Genomic DNA, 23,671 nt, shown 5'->3' on the forward strand with positions numbered 1-23,671 from the left:
TTGACATGCTGCGGAAAATAAACCGCTGCGTTTCCGCTCGGTTTTTTCCACAGCATGTGCACAGCGGTTTTTATTTTCCATAGGTTAACATGGTACTGTACACCGCATAGAAAACTGCTGCGGATCCGCAGCGTCAAAAACGTTGCGGATCCGCAGTAAAAACCGCAACGTGTGCACATACCCGTTCTGTCCTTCATGTTCAGCCCATCCTGCAAGATCTTTCATCTCGGCCCTCTGTATTCAGTCCATCCTTCAGTATCTCTCTTCTTTCTGTCCCCTTTATGTCCAGTCCATCCTTCAGTATTTCCCTTCTTTCTGTCCCCTTTATGAGTTTGTATGTTCTCTCCGTGTTTGCGTGGGTTTCCTCCGGGTACTCCGGTTTCCTCCCACATTCCGAAGACATACTGATAGGGAATTTAGATTGTGAGCCCCAACGGGGACAGCGACGATAATATGTGCAAACTGTAAAGCGCTGCGGAATATGTTAGCGCTATATAAAAATAAAGATTATTATTTATGTCTAGCACATCCTCGAGGGTCTCCCCCTCAGCCCCCTGTATGACAGAGTAATAGCACTTTGTTCGACTGACCAAGACCCCTGAAACTAAAGGACAGTTCCGATGGCAACTGGAGGATAATAGAGCTTGAAGTGACATCCTTAGAAAGGTAATATGTGCAAAACAGGGCAGATTTAAAAGTAGGTTATACACACAAATGAATGAATGTGCACATTATATTAGAAGACCACACTGTGATTTGGGGAGTACCCCTTTAAGTTCATCAATTCATTAACATACAAAATTCAAGCTTTTGTTTTATTTGCAAATCTTTTATTTTCTTAGGCTTTAATTAAGAGACTGGAACGAGAAGAAGAAGAAGAGCAGCAAATAAACAACTTGAGAAATGTAAAATTCACACAGAAGCCCAAGCGGCTCCAAAGACTAATATGATTTCCATAAATTGTAATTATTTCCATGTGTACAGAACGCGGAGAATAACATCAGGCATTATGATTAAAAGGTTCATCAAAATGTTTGGTTCCCTTATTCTACGTCTTCAAAGTGGTATGTTTAGATGTGGACCCATCACTGCGGAGATGCTGATGGTACAGGATCAAAAAGAATCCCAAAATCAAAGGCTGAAAACTGTCACGTCTGATATATTCAAGAACCAAAGCAAAAAAACAAACAAACATGGAAAGGAAAGACGCACGAATATATCTCTATGAGGCGCCTCCGTAGTGGCCTTATGTTAATAGGTCTGTCACGGTGACAGAAATATTTGCCTTTCATTTGGCTCCAATCTACACTTCACATTGAAGAGGATATTTGGGGTTAAGAAGGGGGCTTTTTCCCCAGAAACAGCGCCATCCTGGTCCGTGGGCTGAGACTGGTATGGCAACTTTTTCTCCATTTGGGAGACCTTTATCCAATCCTGAACAACATCCATACGGCTGGTTGCGCTTTTTTACCGAATCACTTTTTATTCGGAACCCCTAATGGCTCGCTCTATAACATTTCCACTGTCACCAGAGTTTGCTCTTGGGACTCTACTGCCCTTAGAGAAATGAACAGCATGCAGGTAACAATAGCAGTTCCTAGCTAAACTTTTGCCCCATAGAAATAAATTGGACTCATTATAATTGTTTTCTTCTTTTTTTTTTTAAACTGTAAAAATGGACGGCATTCAGATGACATCCATGTGCTGCCTGTTTTTTTTTCATGGACCAACTGATTTAAACGGTCAAGATTGATCAGTGACTCAGATCATAGACTGCGCGGACACAACTTGTTTGTGATTGTTTTTTGTGGGGGATCCAAGGGGTAATGTTCATCCTTGCGGAGCGCGACATGTCAAGCCTGACATGCCGAGGTGAGGAGACTTACGCCGCCTAAAACTACAAATCTGCCGTCACTTTATGCGACTACAGACTTATGAATCCTTACATCGCGCACTGCATTCCGAGTACTCTCCGGTGTCAGCGTGGGTCATGTGACCACGAGTATGCGAGGTGCGTACTCCCGGCCAGAATGAGACAAGATGGCCGACGGGAGTTCGCACATCGCATACTTGCAGTCACATGACCGCCGTTCCTGCCGCAGTGTGCACATTGTCAGGATTCACAAGTCTGCAGTCACAGAGTGAAGGCAGATTTGTAGTTTTAACCCCTTGGTGACGAGGCCAAATTTTCAAATCTGACATGTCACTTTATGAGGCAATAACTCTGGAATGTTTCAGCATATCTCAATAATTTTGAGATTTTTTTGCTTTTCGTTACACATTATAATGGTAAATTTACGTCAATATATTTCGCGTTTAGTTACAACAGCTGAAATTTGTAAACAATTTCTAAAAATGAGTAATTTCCAAAATCTGAATTATTTTCCCTTTTATTCAGTCATACCACCCAAAAAAGTTAATAACCTTTACCTCATGTCTGCTTTACATCAGCACGATTTGTAAAAATGTTCTTTGAGGTCGTGAAGAGGTTAAAACTTCTTCCCAACCAGGACGTATGGATATACGTCTAATTTTGTTAGGAGTTCCTGACCTTGGACACATGGATACGTCCTGGGGATTTTGCGCACACAGGAGCTGTACGCGCAATCGTTGCCGGCTCTCAATTCCAGGAGTAGAGCCGCACCGCTCCCAGCAGTTTGACCACCTAAACGCTGCGATCAATATCGATCGCAGCATTTCGAAGAAGGGGGCTCCCCTCTGATTGGCGCTCTTGCGTCGTCATCGCGAGGGCTCGATCGTTGCCATGGTGACCTGAGGTCGCCATGATGACATCCGGGTCACCAGGCTACATCAAGCTTGTTAGACCATGGAAGAGCACCCCCATTTTCATCCCATATTTGGGTGGGAAAAAAACTGCTTTATAATCCAAAAAATACAGTATTCAGTCCTGCTCATCGTTATTAGCACCCATGAAGTTTAAGTAAATAATGTGGAATATATCCTGAAAAAATAAATCAAGTGAAACAGTTTTTTGTATAGAGCACTCGTGTTAAATATAAAAGAGCAATTAATAAACAAATTAAAACAATAAACAATGAGAGGGAAAAATAGAAAGCCTAAAGCTTGTTGTGAAAATGGTCTTGGCACCCTTTGCATTACATTCGTATGGAAACACATTTTGACTCGCCTGTGGTGAATCACAATTGAGAATCAGCTGTGATTAATTGTCGGTGCCCATGTGACATGAATTAGCCAATGAATGATGACTTCAGTTTTTTTAAAAAGTCCCATGGTAGACCCTGCTCCTTTGTCACAATGATTAAGATAATGGAGTTGTCTGAGGACATCAGAAATGCTATATTTTAGCAAACAAGAGTTCCAAAGGGTATAAGACAATCTCCAAAGACTTTGGTATTCCAGTTTCAACAGTGTGCAATGTTATTAAGAAGTTTGCCAAGCATGGAACCGGCAAGGACCTCCCTGGACGTGGGGGAAAGAGGAAAATTAACAAGAGATGTCTTCGAAAGTTGGTGCGAATGGTGGAAAAAAACAGCACATCAAAAATCCAAAGACCTGAAGGCCAACCTGGAACAGTCTGAGGTCATGGTTTCAACAAGTACCATACGCCGCACACCAAACCAAGCAGAGCTTTATGGGTGAAGGCAAAGGAAGGCACCATTGCTGAAAGAAAGACTGCATATCAAATATAAGGGTTGGGGGTCACTTGGGGAATAGTGATCACAAAATAATAAGTTTTCATGTATCCTTTAATAAGATGTGTAGTGGAGGGGGTTACACGGACACTAAACTTCAGGAGGGCAAATTTCCAACGGATGAGAGGATCTTGGTGCAATTAACTGGGACGATATCCTGAGACATAAAAATACACAAAGAAAATGGGAGACGTTTATTAGCATCCTGGATAGGACCTGTGCACAGTATCTACCGTATGGGAATAAACATACTAGAAATAGGAGGAAACCAATATGGCTAAATAGAGCTGTAAGGGGCGCAATAAGGGACAAAAAGAAAGCATTTAGAGAATTAAAGGAAGTAGGTAGTGGTGAGGCATTAAATAAATAAAGAAAATTAAATAAATTCTGTAAAAAGCAAATCAAGGCAGCAAAGATTGAGACAGAGAGACTCATTGCCAGAGAGAGTAAAAATAATCCAAAATATTCTTTAACTACATAAATAGTAAGAAACTAAAAAAATGACAGTGTTGGCCCCCTTAAAAATAGTCTGGGTGAAATGGTGGATGAGGATGAGGAAAAAGCCAATATGCTAAATGACTTTTTTTTCATCAGTATTTACACAAGAAAATCCCATGGCAGACAAAATGACTAGTGATAAAAATTCCCCATTAAGTGTCACCTGCTTAACCCAGCAGGAAGTACGGCGGCGTCTAAAAATCACTAAAATTGACAAATCTCCGGGCCGGATGGGATTCACCCCCGAGTACTGCAGGAATTAAGTACAGTCATTGATAGACCATTATTTTTAATCTTTAAAGACTCCATAATAACAGGGTCTGTACCACAGGACTGGCGTATAGCAAATGTGGTGCCAATATTCAAAAAGGGGACAAAAACTGAACTCTGTAATTATAGGCCAGTAAGCTTAACCTCTACTGTGGGTAAAATCCTGGAGGGCATTCTAAGGGATGCTATGCTGGAGTATCTGAAGAGGAATAACCTCATGACCCAGTATCAGCACGGGTTTACTAGGGACCGTTCATGTCAGACTAATTTGATCAGCTTCTATGAAGAGGTAAATTCCGGACTGGACCAAGGGAACGCTGTGGACGTAGTGTATATGGACTTTTCAAAAGCTTTTGATACGGTGCCACACAAAAGGTTGTTACATAAAATGAGAATAATGGGGATAGGGGAAAATATGTGTAAGTGGGTTGAGAGCTGGCTCAGGGATAGGAAACAAAGGGTGGTTATTAATGGAGCACACTCAGACTGGGTCACGGTTAGCAGTGGGGTACTACAGGGGTCAGTATTGGGCCCTCTTCTTTTTAACATATTTATTAATGACCTTGTAGGGGGCATTCAGAGTAGAATTTCAATATTTGCAGAGGACACTAAACTCTGCAGGGTAATCAATACAGGGGAGGACAATTTTATATTACAGGATGATTTATGTAAACTAGAAGCTTGGGCTGATAAATGGCAAATGAGCTTTAATGGGGATAAATGTAAGGTAATGCACTTGGGTAGAAGTAATAAGATGTATAACTATGTGCTTAATTCTAAAACTCTGGGCAAAACCGTCAATGAAAAAGACCTGGGTGTATGGGTGGATGACAAACTCATATTCAGTGGCCAGTGTCAGGCAGCTGCTACAAAGGCAAATAAAATAATGGGATGTATTAAAAGAGGCATAGATGCTCATGAGGAGAACATCATTTTACCTAGTGCGACCACACTTAGAATACTGTGCACAGTTCTGGTCACCGGTGTATAAGAAAGACATAGCTGAACTGGAGCGGGTGCAGAGAAGAGCGACCAAGGTTATTAGAGGACTGGGGGGTCTGCAATACCAAGATAGGTTATTACACTTGGGGCAATTTAGTTTGGAAAAACGAAGACTAAGGGGTGATCTTATTTTAATGTATAAGTATATGAGGGGACAGTACAAAGACCTTTCTGATGATCTTTTTAATCATAGACCTGAGACAGGGACAAGGGGGCATCGTCTACGTCTGGAGGAAAGAAGGTTTAAGCATAATAACAGACGCGGATTCTTTACTGTAAGAGCAGTGAGACTATGGAACTCTCTGCCGTATGATGTTGTAATGAGTGATTCATTACTTAAATTTAAGAGGGGACTGGATGCCTTTCTTGAAAAGTACAATGTTACTGGTTATATATACTAGATTCCTTGATAGGGTGTTGATCCAGGGAACTAGTCTGATTGCCGTATGTGGAGTCGGGAAGGAATTTTTTTCCCCAATGTGGAGCTTACTCTTTGCCACATGGATTTTTTTGCCTTCCTCTGGATCAACATGTTAGGGCATGTTAGGTTAGGCTATGGGTTGAACTAGATTGACTTAAAGTCTTCCTTCAACCTTAATAACTATGTAACTATATAAAAGGAACGACCGATCTTTGGGAAATTCTTCTGGGAAAATGTTCTGTGGACAGATGACACAACAATAGAGCCTTTCAGCAATGCAATAAAACAATTGCTTACAATGAAGCTTATAGGGTAAAGAGCACCCTACTAACATTTAAGCACGGTGGAGGATCCAAAATGCTGTGGGGTTCCTTTGTTGTATCTGGTACTGGAGGCCTTGACCGTATCACAGGAATCATAAAATCAGAGAATTTTTAGAGCGAAATGTCTTACCCAGTGAAAGAAAACTTAGTTTGAGTTCAAGATCATGGATCCTCCAACAAGACAATGACCCAAAGCACACATCCAAAAGTACACAAGAATGGTTGAAAAAAAAAAAAACAGACTGTTTTAATAAGGCCAGCAATAAGTCCTGAACGCAATCCAATTTAAAGTTTTTTGGTGTGAGCTGAAGTCTGCTATTGAGAAAAAGAATCCTGCGAACATTCAAGAGCTTGAACAAACTGCAATGGAAGAGTGGGAGAAAATACCAGCTGAGAAGTGCAAGAAGCTTATAGATTGCTACAAGAAATGTTTGGAGGCGGTCATCAATGTCAAAGGGTGTGCAACCAAGTATTAATTAGGGGTGCCTTTCTTACTCCACATGCTGTTTATTCTTTGAAATTGCCATTACCATTTATTTCTGGAGATATTGTACAGTCTATGAAGAAAATGAAGGGGTGCCAATAATGGTGAGCAGGACTGTATATATTGTACCCATAAGTATTTTTATGTAAAAAAAAAACAAAAAAAAAACAAAATAAACATTTGGTAATGCCACATGCGGACCGACCCTATCTGTAAAACTGTCACACTAGTTAACCCCTTTAGTGAACACCGTAAAAAAAGATGCAAAAAAACATTGCTTTTTTCATCATACTGCTGAACAAAAAGTGGAATAAAAAGCAATAAAAAGCAATCAAAAAGACAAAACGTAAATAAAATTGTATATCTGAAAATGACATCAGCTAAAAAATATGCAAAAATAATTGTACTGACCTGAAGAACTGAAGAATAAAGCTGCCTTATCAATTTTACCACAGGCGGAATCCTGAATTGCTGGTCTCTGTTGTGCCTCCCAAAAATCGGAATAGAGCGCGATCAAAAAAATGTCACGTGCCCAAAAATGGCACCAATAGAAGGCTATGTGCACACGGTGCGGATTTGCCTGCGGATCCACAGCAGTTTTCCCATCACAGTACCATGTAAACCTATGGAAAACCAAATCCGCTGTGCCCATGGTGCAGAAAATAATGCGCGGAAACGCTGCGTTGTATTTTCCGCAGCATGTCAATTCTTTGTGCGGACTCCGCAGAGGTTTACACCTGCTCTTCAATAAGAATCTGCAGGTGTAAAACCGCAGGTGAAATCCGCACAAAAAAACCCCGCAAGAAATCAGCGGTAAATCAGCAGGTAAAACACAGATTTTTCAAAAACTGTGCAGAAAAATTCGCACACGAATCCGCAACGTGGGCACATGGCCTAAACGTCCGCACATGACTGTCAGCAGAAGAATGGAAAAACTATGGCTATCAGAGCATGGCGATGCAAAAACTAGTTTGCAAAAAAAAAAAAAATACAACTTTTAGTGTGACAGTGGCCAAACATAAAAAACCCCATAAAAATTTGGCATCGCTGTAATCGCACCTACCCAAAGAATAAAGTCATCCAATCACTTATACTGCACCAGGAACGGTGTAAAAAATATATAAAACCAATTCTTCACCTGCTGTTGATTTGTTCATTCTGCCTCTCAAATATCGTAGTAAGACTCGGTTCACATTTATCCTGCGCTGAGCGCTTACACAGGGGTTTACGTGTAAATCTCTGAAATACATAATTCAGACGGAACCACCAGCAGAAGATTTCCTCTAATAAGGCCCACAGGGACACTGGACGCTGTCTGGCCTAAGACCAGGCGGTGTCAATCTTATAAAGCGTGCATAAAAGCGTGGTCCGCCTCAGTTTTGTGCACTGCTGAAAAGGAGACCATGAACAGAGGCCAAATTGAGTCCCGAGTAACTCTGCTGCCTCATTATAGTGAATGGATTCCTCGAGGGTTTCTTCTGAATCAAGTCATTCGTAGACTTACCGTAGATGGAAACCCAGAAGTAAGTGCTCAGCATTGAGAGCAGCAGGATAAATGTGATCCCAAAGGTTATGTAAAATGTTCCCAATAAAAGCTTCACCTCAACAAAAAAAGCAAATCCCAGGCATCTGTTAACTGAGATATAGAGAGACTTCCACTTTACGGGGAGTACAAAGGCTCTGGAAAAGCACTATGTCTCCACAAAAGAAATCCCGGGAAATCTGCACTCCCAAATGCCACTCTCCCTTCTGAGCCCCAGTGTGCCTAAACCACATTTAGCGCCCACATGTTTGGCATTTCTGTAGATATGAGATCCCGCCTAATTTATGGGTCCATGCCTCCAGAAGGACAAGCTGGGCATTACAAGGTATGGACACTAGAATAGCAGATTTGTAATTTTCCACTGCTGCTTGTTTCTGGAAAAAACCCATGAAGTAAAATCATCACTGCATCTGTAGATTAATTCCCAAAGGGGTATAATCTTCAAAATGGGGTCACTTGAGGGGGGAATTCTGCTCTTTCAGTACTTAGGGGTTCTGTATATGGAGACCAACTCCAACGCCGTTATTTGGCCGTGAATTGCCATGGACCACACAACCCTAATCTCAGGGTGTCTATGGGGTTAAAGAGGGAGCCCCCCATACTGAACCATCTAGATGCTATGGTCAGTGCCAATACCGACCGTGGCAGATACAGCAGGATGTCAGCTGTAGTGTACATGAGAATGCTATTCACTTACATCTCAGGTCACTTTTAAGTTGGATTGGTGGTCGCTAAGGGGTTAAACCAGAAAATCCCTTTAAGAAACGTCTCTGACATTGCAATATCAGTTTCTCAGTATAACCGTATTGTTGGCGCTGCTTCCCACTAGATTGTCACCCATGGCTTGGTGCCCGGCCGCTTTCCCAACTCATTCATACACTGTTTACCAAGTACTTGAAGCCCAGGAACAAACCTGCCAGCCATTTTGGACCATTGATTTTGCCATTATTGCTGTATCCTAGGTGTATTAGTTGCAGTGGTATCCTGATGCATAATTCACATTCAGCAAAGTGTCATTTATTGGGTTACCGGTATAGTACACATCATCCGTCCCTCGGCATTACAGCCAGCACTAATCTGATAACTCAGCCTTCATCCGTAACCCCTGCCCCCGGCTCACAATGATAAATGACTGCATCCCTTTAAACCCAAAGGAACTTCTTTTAACGTTCCCGGCCGGCAGCTGCCGTCTCTTATTGTGCTTGTAAACTGCAAACTCAAACACTTTCTGCAGCCTCATGAATACACAACGGGGATCTGCCACCTTTTTAGTAATGCTTCCAAGTACTTCTGCTGGAGTGGTGATTTCAAAGACGCGAGCGGTTCACGAGGTCGGCGAGCGGAACATAAAGGGAGATAGAACAAGCATTAAATAGGTGATCAAGGATCTTTTACCAAGTATAGCAACTTCAGGCGCACAGAAACAAAGATGAAAGCAAGTTCCTCTAGATAGGACGCGGAAAAACGTCACCGCTCATATAGATAATATAATGGTTGTCACAGTAAGGACAGTGCTGTGGGAAATCTGCGCTAATCTTCACTGCACAAATCCAATTTACAACCAAAATGATCCAATGACAGATTAGCCAGAATGTATCTCCAAGTCTGAAATGTAACCCTCTTTGAGAGCACAAGCGATCAGACAATCACAGGTTCAGGTCCCCTAAAGGGAGTAAAACATGGAAAGTATATAAAAAAAAAGAAATAAACACATAAAAAAAAAAAAAAAAAAGATCACTATACAGCTCTGGCAAAAATTAAGAGACCACTGCAAAATGTTCAGTTTGTCTGATTTTTCTCTTTATAGGTATATTTTTGAGTAAAATGTAAGTCGTTCTTTTATCCTATGAACTTTTGACAACATGTCTCCGAAGTTCCAAGCATTAAATCTTTTTTTTTTTTTTAAATTTCTGAAAAGGAGAAATGGTGAAAATAAAAAAATAAATAAAAACCCAGGTGTTTTCAGACCTCAAATAATGCAAAGAAAACAAGATCATAATCATTTAGAAACAACAATACTAATGTTTTAACGGAGGAAGTGTTCAGAAATCAATATTTTGTGGAATAACCATGATTTTTAATCACAGCTTTCATGCGTCTTGGCATGTTTTTATACCAGTCTTTCACACTGCTTCTGGCACAAAAATGTAAGCAGTTCTTCTTTGTTTGATGGCTTGTGACTATCCATCATCCTCTTGATTACATTCCAGAGGTTTTCAATGGGGTTCAGGTCTGGAGATTGGGCTGCCCCTGACAGGGTTTTGATGTGGTGGGCTCTTAGTTTTTACCAGAGCTGTATAAACAAAGCACCACTCCAGCGCATGTGTTTTTTTTTTATTGCAGCGCTGGAGTGGTGCTTCTAATGTAAATTCCCTGTCCCCATGTCTGATACTTACCAGCCGCCATCTTCGTCTGTTAATGGCACCGCTCCATCCAGTCATCTTCTGCAGGTTGTGCCCTGCCGGATCGGAAGACATAACACAATGTAAGTCTATGGGAGCCAGAACGAGGTTCTCATAGACTTACACTGAGAGCCTGTGGTCGTTACCTCAGACTTCCGGTCAGTCAGACATTGTGATCACAAGATGGTGGCACAGGACAGGAGGAGCGCCGGGAATAGCTGAAGAAGGCGACTGGTAAGTATCAGACTGGGGTGAGGCAACTTATATTAGTCCAGCGCTATAAAAAAAAAAAAATACTGTTTCTAGCTGTAATCGTAATGTAGTCATACTGCAGGTCATTTTACCTCACTATGTACACCGTAAAATCAATTCCCCAAAAATAATGTCACAGTTGTGATCTTTAATTGCAATTTCACTGTACTTGGAATTTTTTTTTCCCCTGGGGCCATTTAAAAATACAACTCATCCTGCAAAACCCCCCCCCCCCCCCCCCCCCCTTTCCCCATATGGCTATGAGGACTGAAAGATAAAACAAAGTTATGGCTGTTAGAAAATGGTGAGGAAAAAACGAAAAAGCAAAAACCGGAATTGGCGATGTCAGGAAGGGGTTAAAGGAAGCCTGACTTTAGATATTTATACCTCACATGTATGTCCGGGGCTTTCATGCTGATTGATTCTATACCTTGGTTGTAGAAATGCATTTTACGGTGTGAGAAATCCAGCACTGAAATGATATGAAAATAAGCACGAAGTGCTTTGGGGTGGGACATTGCACTTGTAGTTCTTCTGTCCTCCTTCCCTGATCTCTGCTCGCCTCCTGTTTGTGACTGGCAGATCGCTCTTATTTCGGTGGCCTGCTCTCCTACTGAGGTCTCTCGCCAGCGCTGTCAATGCCAGGGCGGTGCTGCCACGATAAGGTCCTCATGATGTGCCTAGACCCAGTATGGGGAAGGGGCTGCATGCTTTAACACTAAGGCCAACGAGAACATTACCGAATCCGCAGTATTGGCGGGATTGCCCATTCATCTAATATGCATAAGTGTTGAACTGTTCATTATGGTGAAAATGGCCCAGAAACACGATCCCTCAGGTCAGTACGATTATGGAGATACAGAACATAAGGGTTTTTTTGTATTTTAGTGGTTAAAAAAAATCATAACTTTGTAGAGGGGAAAAAAAAACAACTTTGTTTCTGTCACAATTGTCTAAGATCCGTAAAAGTTTAATTACAGATTAGATCGGCCAACAGTCAAATGAGAACTGCAGTCTCCCAGAGAAGCATCAGGCAAGTGAGAGTTCCAACATCTGGTCTTTCTATCCTCCCGGCAATAAGCCGCTGCCAGAGAAGTCTGGAGGGGACAGAGGACTCTCACAGCGGATGTAACAGGGAGCATAGCAGTGCTGGGCAAAACAATCTTATCCGACAGCTGTCCAATGTCTAGGGGGAATTAAAGGGGTTTTACCAAGCTTGAAAGATATCCCCTATCAAAGAATAGGGAATAACGTGCTGATTGTTGGGGTCCGATCACTGGGGCTCACACCGATCCTGAGAATGGGGCTCTGAAGAGACCCGTGTAAATGGAGCTGAGGCTGAGCATGAGCACCTGCCCTCCATCCATTCCCAATAGGAGGGCAGGAGATAAGAGTGCTACTCATCTCTTTTTAGCACTTTCAATAAGACCAAATGGCGTGGAGGTGCACATGCTGGACCTTTGCTCCCTTTAGACAAGGCCCTACAAAACCCTCTTCTCAGGATTGATGGGGTTCCCAGTGGTTGGCCTCAAGCAATAGGAACATTATCCCTTATTCCGTGGCTAGGTAAACACTTAATGCTTCGTAAGTTACAATAAACACTATCGCTCCAACTACACAGTAAAGGCCCACACACATTAGATGTTGGTCGGCCAAGCGATGCTTCCACCAAACAGCCATCTCAGCCGACTCTCCCACACACAGAAGCTCAGTCGGTCACGTCTATGTTTTCTATGATAAAGCCACCAGCTATGTTGGACGTTGGCTGATCTCTGGAAGAACAGCAAGTCAATTTCTCCCCAAAGAAGGAGGGCTTCCTGAAGCAGTGACAAACTTGCCATTTTTGCCTGCCTCAAAAAACTCCATCTGCACAAAGCCTTATATGCAACATTTCTGCATATAGTACCATGCTTTAAATTTGGGCTGACACCAAGCTGCTATCAATATGAAATGGCCTGTATTTCGCATGTACACAACCATAGATGTACATTGTACATACTAATCAATGGGGGGTAGTCCAGAACTTAGATATTGATACACATTTTTATCCTTTGGATAAGTCATCCATATGAGACGGTTTGGGGTCTGACACCCCATGTTTAGATCTATGCCGGTCCCTCTGTAGCCAGAAGTGAAGCAAATGAAATCTCCATACACTCTGTAGGGTTCCTCTCATATACAGTGACATTAAAACAGCTGACATCGAGCTCAACACTATTACCCCACTTGCCAGAGCACCAGGGCAAATGGGAAGAGCGAGACTAAACGACGGATTTGGCGCATATTATGGATGCGCTATTTCTGGGGCAGCTGAGGGCTGATGTTTTTACTCTGGGAAGGGGCCAATATCCCCAGGATATTAATATCAGCCCACAGCTGTCTATTTAGCCTTTGCAGACGAGAGAGCCCAATTAATTTTTTTTTTACATTATTTATTTTATACACAATGTACACAGTGGGTGCTGAATACAATCTCATCATTGTCGCCTGGCCGCACTGATCTCAGGGAGACTAGGCGACAATGACGAGAGCATCATTTCCACGACGTACTTAGGAACAGCGTCAAGTGTACAGCTTTTCATGGTACGTGTCACACGGATACCTCCGGTACATGTTTTTCCAGTACTGGAGATATCAGGACGTGTGAAGGGGGCGTTACAGCAGGAGTCAGTGTCTGTGCCTCTCTCTGCTGCCCACATCTGTGAGCACGGATGCTGGCGTTACACCATGTGTGCACGCGATTCTTTTCAGGCAGAGCGTGCTTTGACCAAGTGAGTGCTATCAATCAACAAAGGGAAGCAGCACGGTGCATCAAATCTCTTGGTCACAAAAAGAATGCACCAAGTTCCTTTTTTTAATTTTATTTTTTTTATAGGGAGTAAGTCACCTATATGACTGTGCTTAGTTTCAATTATCACTCCCATCAAAGCTTGTATCCATTTAGTATATTGCAATCATCATGTTATATAGCACTGTATACTTACAATTGCTCATTTTTCCCCCTCTACTCATAACTCTTCTGTTTTCCATTAGGTACTGTATATAACATTGTGTAATTAATAACAGACTAGTTGAATCCTTCTAAGCTCTATATAGAAACAGGAGGTCAATTTTCCCTGTATGAGTCATAAGTCACTGCAAAAGTCAATGACAGGAGGGAGAAGAAGGGAGCAGCCGGGTCAGGAGGTGAAGAGAGGAATAATTTATGCAGGGACAAAAGACTTCCTGTTTCTACAGAGAGCAGAGAAAAGAGAAGAATTAGCTGGGTAGAAAAGCAAAATGAGCAATTGTAAGTATACAGTGCTGTATGATATGATGACTGCAATGTATCAAGAGGATAAAAACTTTGATGGGATGAGGGCTTCTTTAAATAGTGACTGTGGAGCGAGATACCCATTATTACCCAGCTGCAGAAATCTTACCTGGATAGCTACAGTATAAACACCCTGATAATTAAGAGAGCCTGTCTGTTTATTCATGCTGCCGAAACCACCAGCAGCAAAAATCAGAGCCTGGCTGCAAGATTTCAGGGAAAATATGTTTAAAAATCCAGCTTGAGACCAGAAAGAAAGACAAGACTAGTCTGGCGCCACTGACATCTCACAGCGCCAGTAGAGGCAATGGCCATGTACCGTACCGGAGAGGGAGCTGTTATTCCACTTTAGCGATGCAGGGAGATGATGGCCGGACTAGTCTGGTCTCCGGACGGATCATTAAACTATATTTATTGAAGCATTTCAGAAAAATACACAAGACTAATCGCTATTAATTCATGCTACCTGCGATTTGGACAGCCCGACTCTAGTGACAGATTCCTCATAATATTAAAGGGGTAGTCCAAAATACAAGTTAATTTTCATCTTGAATCCTTAACTATTTAATGCCATAATCTAAAACTATTTTCTAATATAATTGCATTAAAAATTCCCTATATTTCCCCAACTACAGTACTTTTTTTTTTTCTCTTTCTTTTTTTTTTTAACCAATACATTTTTATTAAGTTTTAACCCCTTCATGACCTTGGGATTTTTAGTTTTTCCGTGTTCGTTTTTCACTACCTTCCTTCCCAGAGCCATAACTTTTTTATTTTTCCGTCAATTTGGCCATGTGAGGGCTTATTTTTTTGCGGGACGAGTTGTACTTTTGAACGACATCATTGGTTTTAGCATGTCGTGTACTAGAAAACGGGAAAACAATTCCAAGTGCAGTGAAATTGCAAAAAAAGTGCAGTCCCACACTTGTTTTTTGTTTGTTTTTTTGCTAGGTTCACTAAATGCTAAAACTGACCTGCCGTTATGATTCTCCAGGTCACTACGAGTTCATAGACACCTAACATGACTAGGTTCTTTTTTACATAAGTGGTGAAAAAAAATTCCAAACTTTGCTTAAATAAAAAAAAAAAAAAAAAAAATTGCGCCATTTTCCGATACTCGTAGCGTCTCCATTTTTCATGATCTGGGGTCGGTTGAGGGCTTATTTTTTGCATGCCGAGCTGGCGTTTTTAATGATAGCATTTTGGTGCAGATATGTTCTTTTGATCTCAAGGACCTCTATGGTTACAATACTGAAGCATCGCCGACCTCCGATCATGTGACGGGGGTCGGCGATGCCGTCATTTCTGGCCGCCCGGCCGGATGCGGTAGTTAAATGCCGCTGTCTGCGTTTGACAGCGGCATTTAACTAGTTAATAGGCGCGGGCAGATCGCGATTCTGCCCGTGCCTATTGCGGGCACATGTCAGCTGTTCAAAACAGCTGACATGTCCCGGCTTTGATGTGGGCTCACTGCCGGAGCCCGCTTCAAAGACGGGCTTCTGACCTCGGACGTACTATCCCGTCCGAGGTCAGAAAGGGGTTAAACAGATACAAGTCATACAGTCAGCACAGAGATAATATTACCTACTTCCTTTCTGATTATGCTATGTTTGGGAATGCCAGTGCATGCTGGGATATACTCAAATGACGTGTCATTATGGGGCAGAGTACGTAGCCACTGACTTGCAGGGGCGGCGTTGGTCTCAGCATGCCAGGTATTATGACGAGTACTGACAGTGCACTCTGCTTCCAGTTCGTTACTGCTGATCTGAGGCGGCAAGGAAGCGCACTGTCACTATGCGCATCGCACAGCGACAGAGCAGGGAATAGCCCTGCCACTAAATCGAAGGTCAGGGATGATGCTTCATTTCAGAAACGTTTTACGTTTCAGCATTCCAGATTCTCAAAGGAAGCATCATCAAAAAAGGAAGTAGGGAAAAAAAAAGAAAGAAAAGAAAAAGCAGTTAATGTATAGTGTAGTGAGAGAAGGATAGAGCATTAATGCAATTATACTAGAACATAGTTTAGATCAGGGGTCTCAAACACGCGGCCCCTTCGGCTGCTTCATGCGGCCCGCAGGCACATAGACCCCGTAACGATCGCGCTCGCTCCAGCAGCCGCCGACATCCACGCTGTAGTGCAGTGTATTGCCGCGCAGAGAACGGCTCTCGGCACATTGCGCCGGGACGCGGATGTCAGCTGCTGGCCTCTGGTAGGCCGGCGGTTGACACTAATATCGCTGTGCCGAGAGACGGTCTTTACGCAGCAATACACTGCACTACAGCGCGGATGTCGGCGGCTCCTGGACCGGGCTGCGATCATCAAGGGGTCTATGTGCCGGCGGGCCACAGGAGCAGAAAGGACACCGAGGGAACTGAGGACAGGAGAGAAGAATCTTTTTTTTCTTCTCTGTTATGTCTATGTGAAAATGGGGGGGACCTGGATGGGGGACCTGTCTGCAATATGGGGGGGCTGTCTGCAATATGGAGGGGACCTGGATGGGGCACATGTCTGCAATATATGGGGGAACCTGGATGGGGCACATGTCTGCAATAAGGATAAATGGATGGGGGACATAACGACAAGAATGGGACCAGGATGGAGACGTTGCTACCAGATGAGGACCAGGATGGGGCCATATCTACAAGATGGGGAACTGGATGGGGCACATTACTACAAGATAGGGACCAGCATGGGGCACATTACTACAAGATAGGGACCAGCATGGGGCACATTACTACAAGATAGGGACCAGCATGGGGCATTACTACAAGATAGGGACCAGCATGGGGCATTACTACTAGATAAGGACCAGCATGGGGCACATTACTACAAGATAAGGGACCGGTTCAAAAGGTGTATAGAGAAAAAAATGGTATCACTAAAAATGTCATTTTGTCATGCAAATAATGCGGCCTCCGAAACTAAATGTTTTTCCGTGTGCGGCCCATATACCCAGCCGAGTTTGAGACCCCTGGTTTAGATTATGGCATTAACCCCTTCCCGACCTGTGACACAGCGTATGCGTCATGAAAGTCGGTGCCAATCCGACCTGTGACGCATATGCTGTGTCACAGAATGATCGCGTCCCTGCAGATCGGGTGAAGGGGTTAACTCCCATTTTACCCGATCTGCAGAGACAGGGGGAGTGGTACTTCAGCCCAGGGGGGGTGGCTTCACCCCCCCGTGGCTACGATCGCTCTGATTGGCTGTTGAAAGTGAAACTGCCAATCAGAGCGATTTGTAATATTTCACCTATGAAAATGGTGAAATATTACAATCCAGCCATGGCCGATGCTGCAATAGCATCTGCCATGGCTGGAGACCCCAATCTGCCCCCACCCCACCCCACCAATCGCCTCCCCAGTCGTCCTTTTTGCCCCGATCTCCGTTCCGCTCCCCTCCTCACTCCTGTCGGCTCCCCCGGTCCTCCTGTCCGCTCCCCAGGTCCTCCGATCCCCCCCCGTGTTCCGGTCCCACCCCCCCCCATACTTACCTAGCTCCGATGTCCCTCCCGGTGTCCGACCGTCTGCTTCATGGGCGCCGCCATCTTGGAAAATGGCGGGCGCATGCACAGTGCGCCCGCCGAATCTGCCAGCCGGCAGATTCTTTCCTGCACATTTTGGTCGCTGTGATAAGTTCTATCACAGCGATCAAAATAAAAAAAATAGTAAATAAATCACCCCCTTTATCACCCCCATAGGTAGGGACAATAATAAAATACAGAAAATATAATTATTTTTGTTTTTCCATTAGGGTTAGGGTTAGGGGTAGGGTTAGGGGTACGGTTAGGGGTAGGGTTAGGGGTAGGGTTAGGGGTAGGGTTGCACTTAGGGTTGCACTTAGGGCTAGGGTTGCACTTAGGGTTGCACTTAGGGCTAGGGTTGCACTTAGGGTTGCACTTAGGGCTAGGGTTGCACTTAGGGTTGCACTTAGGGCTAGGGTTGCACTTAGGGTTGCACTTAGGGTTGCACTTAGGGCTAGGGTTGCACTTAGGGTTGCACTTAGGGCTAGGGTTGCACTTAGGGTTGCACTTAGGGCTAGGGTTGCACTTAGGGTTGCACTTAGGGTTGCACTTAGGGCTAGGGTTGCACTTAGGGTTGCACTTAGGGTTGCACTTAGGGCTAGGGTTGCACTTAGGGTTGCACTTAGGGTTGCACTTAGGGCTAGGGTTGCATTTAGGGTTGCACTTAGGGTTGCACTTAGGGCTAGGGTTGCACTTGGGGCTAGGGTTGCACTTGGGGCTAGGGTTGCACTTGGGGCTAGGGTTGCACTTGGGGCTAGGGTTGCACTTAGGGCTAGGGTTAGAATTAGGGTTAGAATTAGGGTTAGAATTAGGGTTAGGGTTGGAATTAGGGTTAGAATTAGGCTATGTGCACACGGTGCGGATTTCGCTGCGGATCCGCAGCGGATTGGTCGCTGCGGATTCGTATCAGTTTTCCATCACGTTTACAGTACCACGTAAACCTATGGAAAACCAAATCCGCTGTGCCCATGGTGCGGAAAATACAGCGCGGAAACGCTGCGTTGTATTTTCCGCAGCATGTCAATTCTTTGTGCAATTCCGCAGCGTTTTACACCTGCTCCATAATAGGAATCCGCAAGTGAAATCCACACAAAAAACACTGGAAATCCGCTGTAAATCCGCAGGTAAAGCGCAGTGCGTTTTACCTGCAGATTTTTCAAAAACTGCGGAAAAATCCACACAAATCCGCAACGTGAGCACATAGCCTTAGGGTTGGAATTAGGGGTAAGACTAGGGTTAGGGGTGTGTTGGGGTTAGGGTTGTGGTTAGGGTTGGGATTAGAGTTAGGGGTGTGTTGGGGTTAGTGTTGGAGTTAGAATTGAGGGGTTTCCACTTTTTAGGCACATCAGGGGGTCTCCAAACGCGACACGGCGCCACCATTGATTCCAGCCAATCTTGCATTGAAAAAGTAAAATGGTGCTCTCTCCCTTCCGAGCCCCGACATGTGCCCAAACAGTGCTTTACCCCCACATATGGGGTACCAGCGTACTCAGGAGAAACTGATCAACAACTTTTGGGGTCCAATTTCTCCTGTAACCCTTGGGAAAATAAAAAATTGCGGGCTAAAAAATTATTTTTGAGGAAAGAAAAATGATTTTTTATTTTCACGGCTCTGCGTTATAAACTTCTGTGAAGCACTTGGGGGTTCAAAGTGCTCACCACACATCTAGATAAGTTCCCTTGGGGGTTTAGTTTCCAAAATGGGGTCACTTGTGGGGAGTTTCTACTGTTTAGGCACATCAGGGGCTCTGCAAACACAACGTGATGCCCGCAGAGCATTCCATCAAAGTCTGCATTTCAAAACATCACTACTTCACTTCCAAGCCCCGGCATGTGCCCAAACAGTGGTTTACCCCCACATATGGGGTATCACCATACTCAGGAGAAACTGGACAACAACTCTTGGGGTCAAATTTCTCCTGTTACCCTTGGGAAAATAAAAAATTCAGGGCTAAAAAAATTTTTTTGAGAAAAGAAAAATTATTTTTTATTTTCATGGCTCTGCGTTATAAACTTCTGTGAAGCACTTGGGGGTTCAAAGTGCTCACCACACATCTAGATTAGTTCGTTGGGAGGTCTAGTTTCCAAAATGGGGTCACTTATGGGGAAGCTCCAATGTTTAGGCACACAGGAGCTCTCCAAACGCGACATGGTGTCCGCTAATGATTGGAGCTTATTTTCCATTCAAAAAGCCAAATGGCGTGCCTTCCCTTCCAAGCCCTGCCGAGCACCCAAACAGTGGTTTACCCCCACATATGGGGTATCATCGTACTCAGGACAAACTGGACAACAACATTTGGGGTCCAATTTCTCCTGTTACCCTTGGGAAAATAAAAAATTCTGGGCTAAAAATCATTTTTGAGGAAAGAAAAATTATTTTTTATTTTCACGGCTCTGCGTTATAAACTTCTGTGAAGCACTTGTTGGTTTAAAGTGCTCACTATGCATCTAGATAAGTTCCTTGGGGGGTCTAGTTTCCAAAATGGGGTCACTTGTGGGGGAGCTCCAATGTTTAGGCACACAGGGGCTCTCCAAACGCGACATGGTGTCCGCTAACGATTGGAGCTACTTTTCCATTCAAAAAGTCAAATGGCGCGCCTTCCCTTCCGAGCCTTGCCATGCGCCCAAACAGTGGTTTACCCCCACATATGAGGTATCGGCGTACTCAGGAGAAATTGCCCAACAAATTTTAGGATCCATTTTATCCTGTCGCCCATGTGAAAATTAAAAAATTGAGGCTAAAAGAATTTTTTGTGAAAAAAAAGTACTTTTTCATTTTTACGGATCAATTTGTGAAGCACCTGAGGGTTTAAAGTTCTCACTATGCATCTAGATAAGTTCCTTGGGGGGTCTCCTTTCCAAAATGGGGTCACTTGTGGGGAAGCTCCAATGTTTAGGCACACAGGGGCTCTCCAAACGCGACATGGTGTCCGCTAAAGATTGGAGCCAATTTTTCATTCAAAAAGTCAAATGGCGCTCCTTCCCTTCCGAGTTCTGCCGTGCGCCCAAACAGTGGTTTACCCCCACATATGAGGTATCAGCGTACTCAGAACAAATTGGACAACAACTTTCGTGGTCCAGTTTCTCCTTTTACCCTTGGGAAAATAAAAAAATTGTTGCTAAAAGATCATTTTTGTGACTAAAAAGTTAAATGTTCATTTTTTCCTTCCATGTTGCTTCTGCTGCTGTGAAACACCTGAAGGGTTAATAAACTTCTTGAATGTGGTTTTGAGCACCTTGAGGGGTGCAGTTTTTAGAATGGTGTCACTTTTGGGTATTTTCAGCCATTTAGAACCCTCAAATTGACTTCAAATGTGAGGTGGTCCCTAAAAAAAATGGTTTTGTAAATTTTGTTGTAAAAATGAGAAATCACTGGTCAAATTTTAACCCTTATAACTTCCTAGCAAAAAAAAATGTTGTTTCCAAAATTGTGCTGATGTAAAGTAGACATGTGGGAAATGTTATTTATTAACTATTTTGTGTCACATAACTCTCTGGTTTAACAGAATAAAAATTAAAAATGTGAAAATTGCAAAATTTTCAAAATTTTCGCCAAATTTCCATTTTTTTCACAAATAAACGCAGAAATTATCAACCTAAATTTACCACTAACATGAAGCCCAATATGTCACGAAAAAACAATCTCAGAATCGCTACGATCCGTTGAAGCGTTCCCGAGTTATTACCTCATAAAGGGACACTGGTCAGAATTGCAAAAAACGGCAAGGTCATTAAGGCCAAAATAGGCTGGGTCATGAAGGGGTTAAATAGGAAAGGATTTAGGATGAAAACTAAAGGGACTGTCCACTGCTAGTACCTTCTTAAACTAAATGTTCTGTGCTAAGATAATAAAGCCTATACTCTCCTCCCGTGTCGGCACCGTTCCAGTGATGTTGGCATTCGCGGTCCTGGGGCTGTGAAGCTTTGGAATGACATGTGATACCCAGCAGCCAATCAGCGCTGTCGTCACTGTCTCCACCTTCCTCTTCATGTTCACTTTGTCTGAAAGCGGAGACAGACGCCAGCGCTGATTGGCTGCTGGGTATCACATGTCATTCCACCGCGTCACAGCCCCAGGACCGCGAATGCCAACACGGCAGGGGAGTATAGGCTTTAAACAACGTACATATAACCCCTTAAAACTTCACTTTTAATAATGATACAATGTAAAACCCCGACCCAAAAATAGAGAAAATAGTCACAGATGATGTAAAATAACCTATTAAGGTCCTAAATACCACTACTGCTCAAACCTGCCTTGCTGTGGAGGTTGGCACCCTAAGAGACGATTTTTTGGCGCCCCCACTCTACGCAGACTGCCCCTATCTCCCCTGCACTGTCCCTCTCAGCGCAGGTAGGAAAACAATATAGGAAAAGTGCAGTAGTGAAAAAATTAATAATAAATTATGTATTATAAACCATAACAAGGACCTAAATAGGTGCCTCCATATAGAAGAATTCCTTGGCACCACGCACAAAAGTTTAGCAAATAATGCCCCTTACACAAAAATGGTCTTCCAATGGCAACCAGGATAGTGCTCAGACCTATATAGTATAATTTATTGCCAGTAAAAAATCATTACTCCAGTGGCAACAGTAAATATATATCATTAGCTTCACCATTGGGCACATAACCAATAATCAATAATTGATTATTGGTTATGTGCCCAATGGTGAAGCTAATGATATATATTTACTGTTGCCACTGGAGTAATGATTTTTTACTGGCAATAAATTATACTATATAGGTCTGAGCACTATCCTGGTTGCCATTGGAAGACCATTTTTGTGTAAGGGGCATTATTTGCTAAACTTTTGTGCGTGGTGCCAAGGAATTCTTCTATATGGAGGCACCTATTTAGGTCCTTGTTATGGTTTATAATACATAATTTATTATTAATTTTTTCACTACTGCACTTTTCCTATATTGTTTTCCTACCTGCGCTGAGAGGGACAGTGCAGGGGAGATAGGGGCAGTCTGCGTAGAGTGGGGGCGCCAAAAAATCGTCTCTTAGGGTGCCAACCTCCACAGCAAGGCAGGTTTGAGCAGTAGTGGTATTTAGGACCTTAATAGGTTATTTTACATCATCTGTGACTATTTTCTCTATTTTTGGGTCGGGGTTTTACATTGTATCATTATTAAAAGTGAAGTTTTAAGGGGTTATATGTACGTTGTATTCATGATTTTCCCCAACAACATTTAGTTTTTGTTGAGTATAGGCTTTACCATCACTACTAGCCACATGGTAAAGGGCCACGCAGCGACTCCGGACACGACACACGTGGCACGGCCACAGATCGCTGCCTCCCGCTGCTACATGGCACAGTGCACGGGGTCACATAGCGACCCATACGTTACCACGGTTACCAAGTCGCAATCATTCAGAACCAGTTGGCTTTTTGTGACTTTTACCTTGCGGTACCGTGCAATCTGCCTCCATTCACATGCATTACAGTGCGGTATTTGGCCAGAGCGGCCCCAGTGCACATCTGTACTGGAGAACAAGGAGGAAATCACTAGACTTTCATAGAAAACATATTTTCCACACGGATTTAACCAGAAAACTTATTTCTCAGGGTAAAAATATTCTAATAGCAGATATCTCCTACACTACACAGATCACGTCAGACACCGGTGAAGACCGGGCGGATTATCTCACCTCTGCACACAGAGCGGAGGACACCGCACCATCTGAACGCCGCCATCTCTGCCCAGGGCTGCCGGCACCGCTGCCTTTACAATCATCTCAAAGTCATCTGCATTTCTCATTTAACAAACACTGACTGAAACAAGCAAATCCTTCACGGAAGACATCACCATCAATCTCAGCAACGAAACTAATGGTCAAAAGGAATAAACTGTCGATAAATTGCAATTTTTAGTCAGGCAATGTTAGAAACACCTTGCAGCGGGGTCCTTCTGCTGTCAGGCCCCACTGAGCTTGACAGCGCGATTCAAGCAT

General features: G+C 43.4%; 1 protein-coding gene across 1 annotated transcript in view; it reads right to left on the minus strand.

Moving 5' to 3' along the window:
* Positions 1-23,671, minus strand: part of MRPS5 (mitochondrial ribosomal protein S5) — a 105,899-nt gene extending 82,228 nt beyond the window's left edge. The window contains exon 1 of the mRNA XM_077282892.1: positions 23,369-23,671. Coding sequence (XP_077139007.1) covers positions 23,369-23,414 — 46 coding nt within the window. The 5' untranslated portion in view covers positions 23,415-23,671. The remainder of the gene's footprint in view (positions 1-23,368) is intronic.

Source organism: Ranitomeya variabilis, chromosome 2 (genome assembly GCF_051348905.1).
Source record: "Ranitomeya variabilis isolate aRanVar5 chromosome 2, aRanVar5.hap1, whole genome shotgun sequence".
NCBI lineage: Eukaryota > Metazoa > Chordata > Amphibia > Anura > Dendrobatidae > Ranitomeya > Ranitomeya variabilis.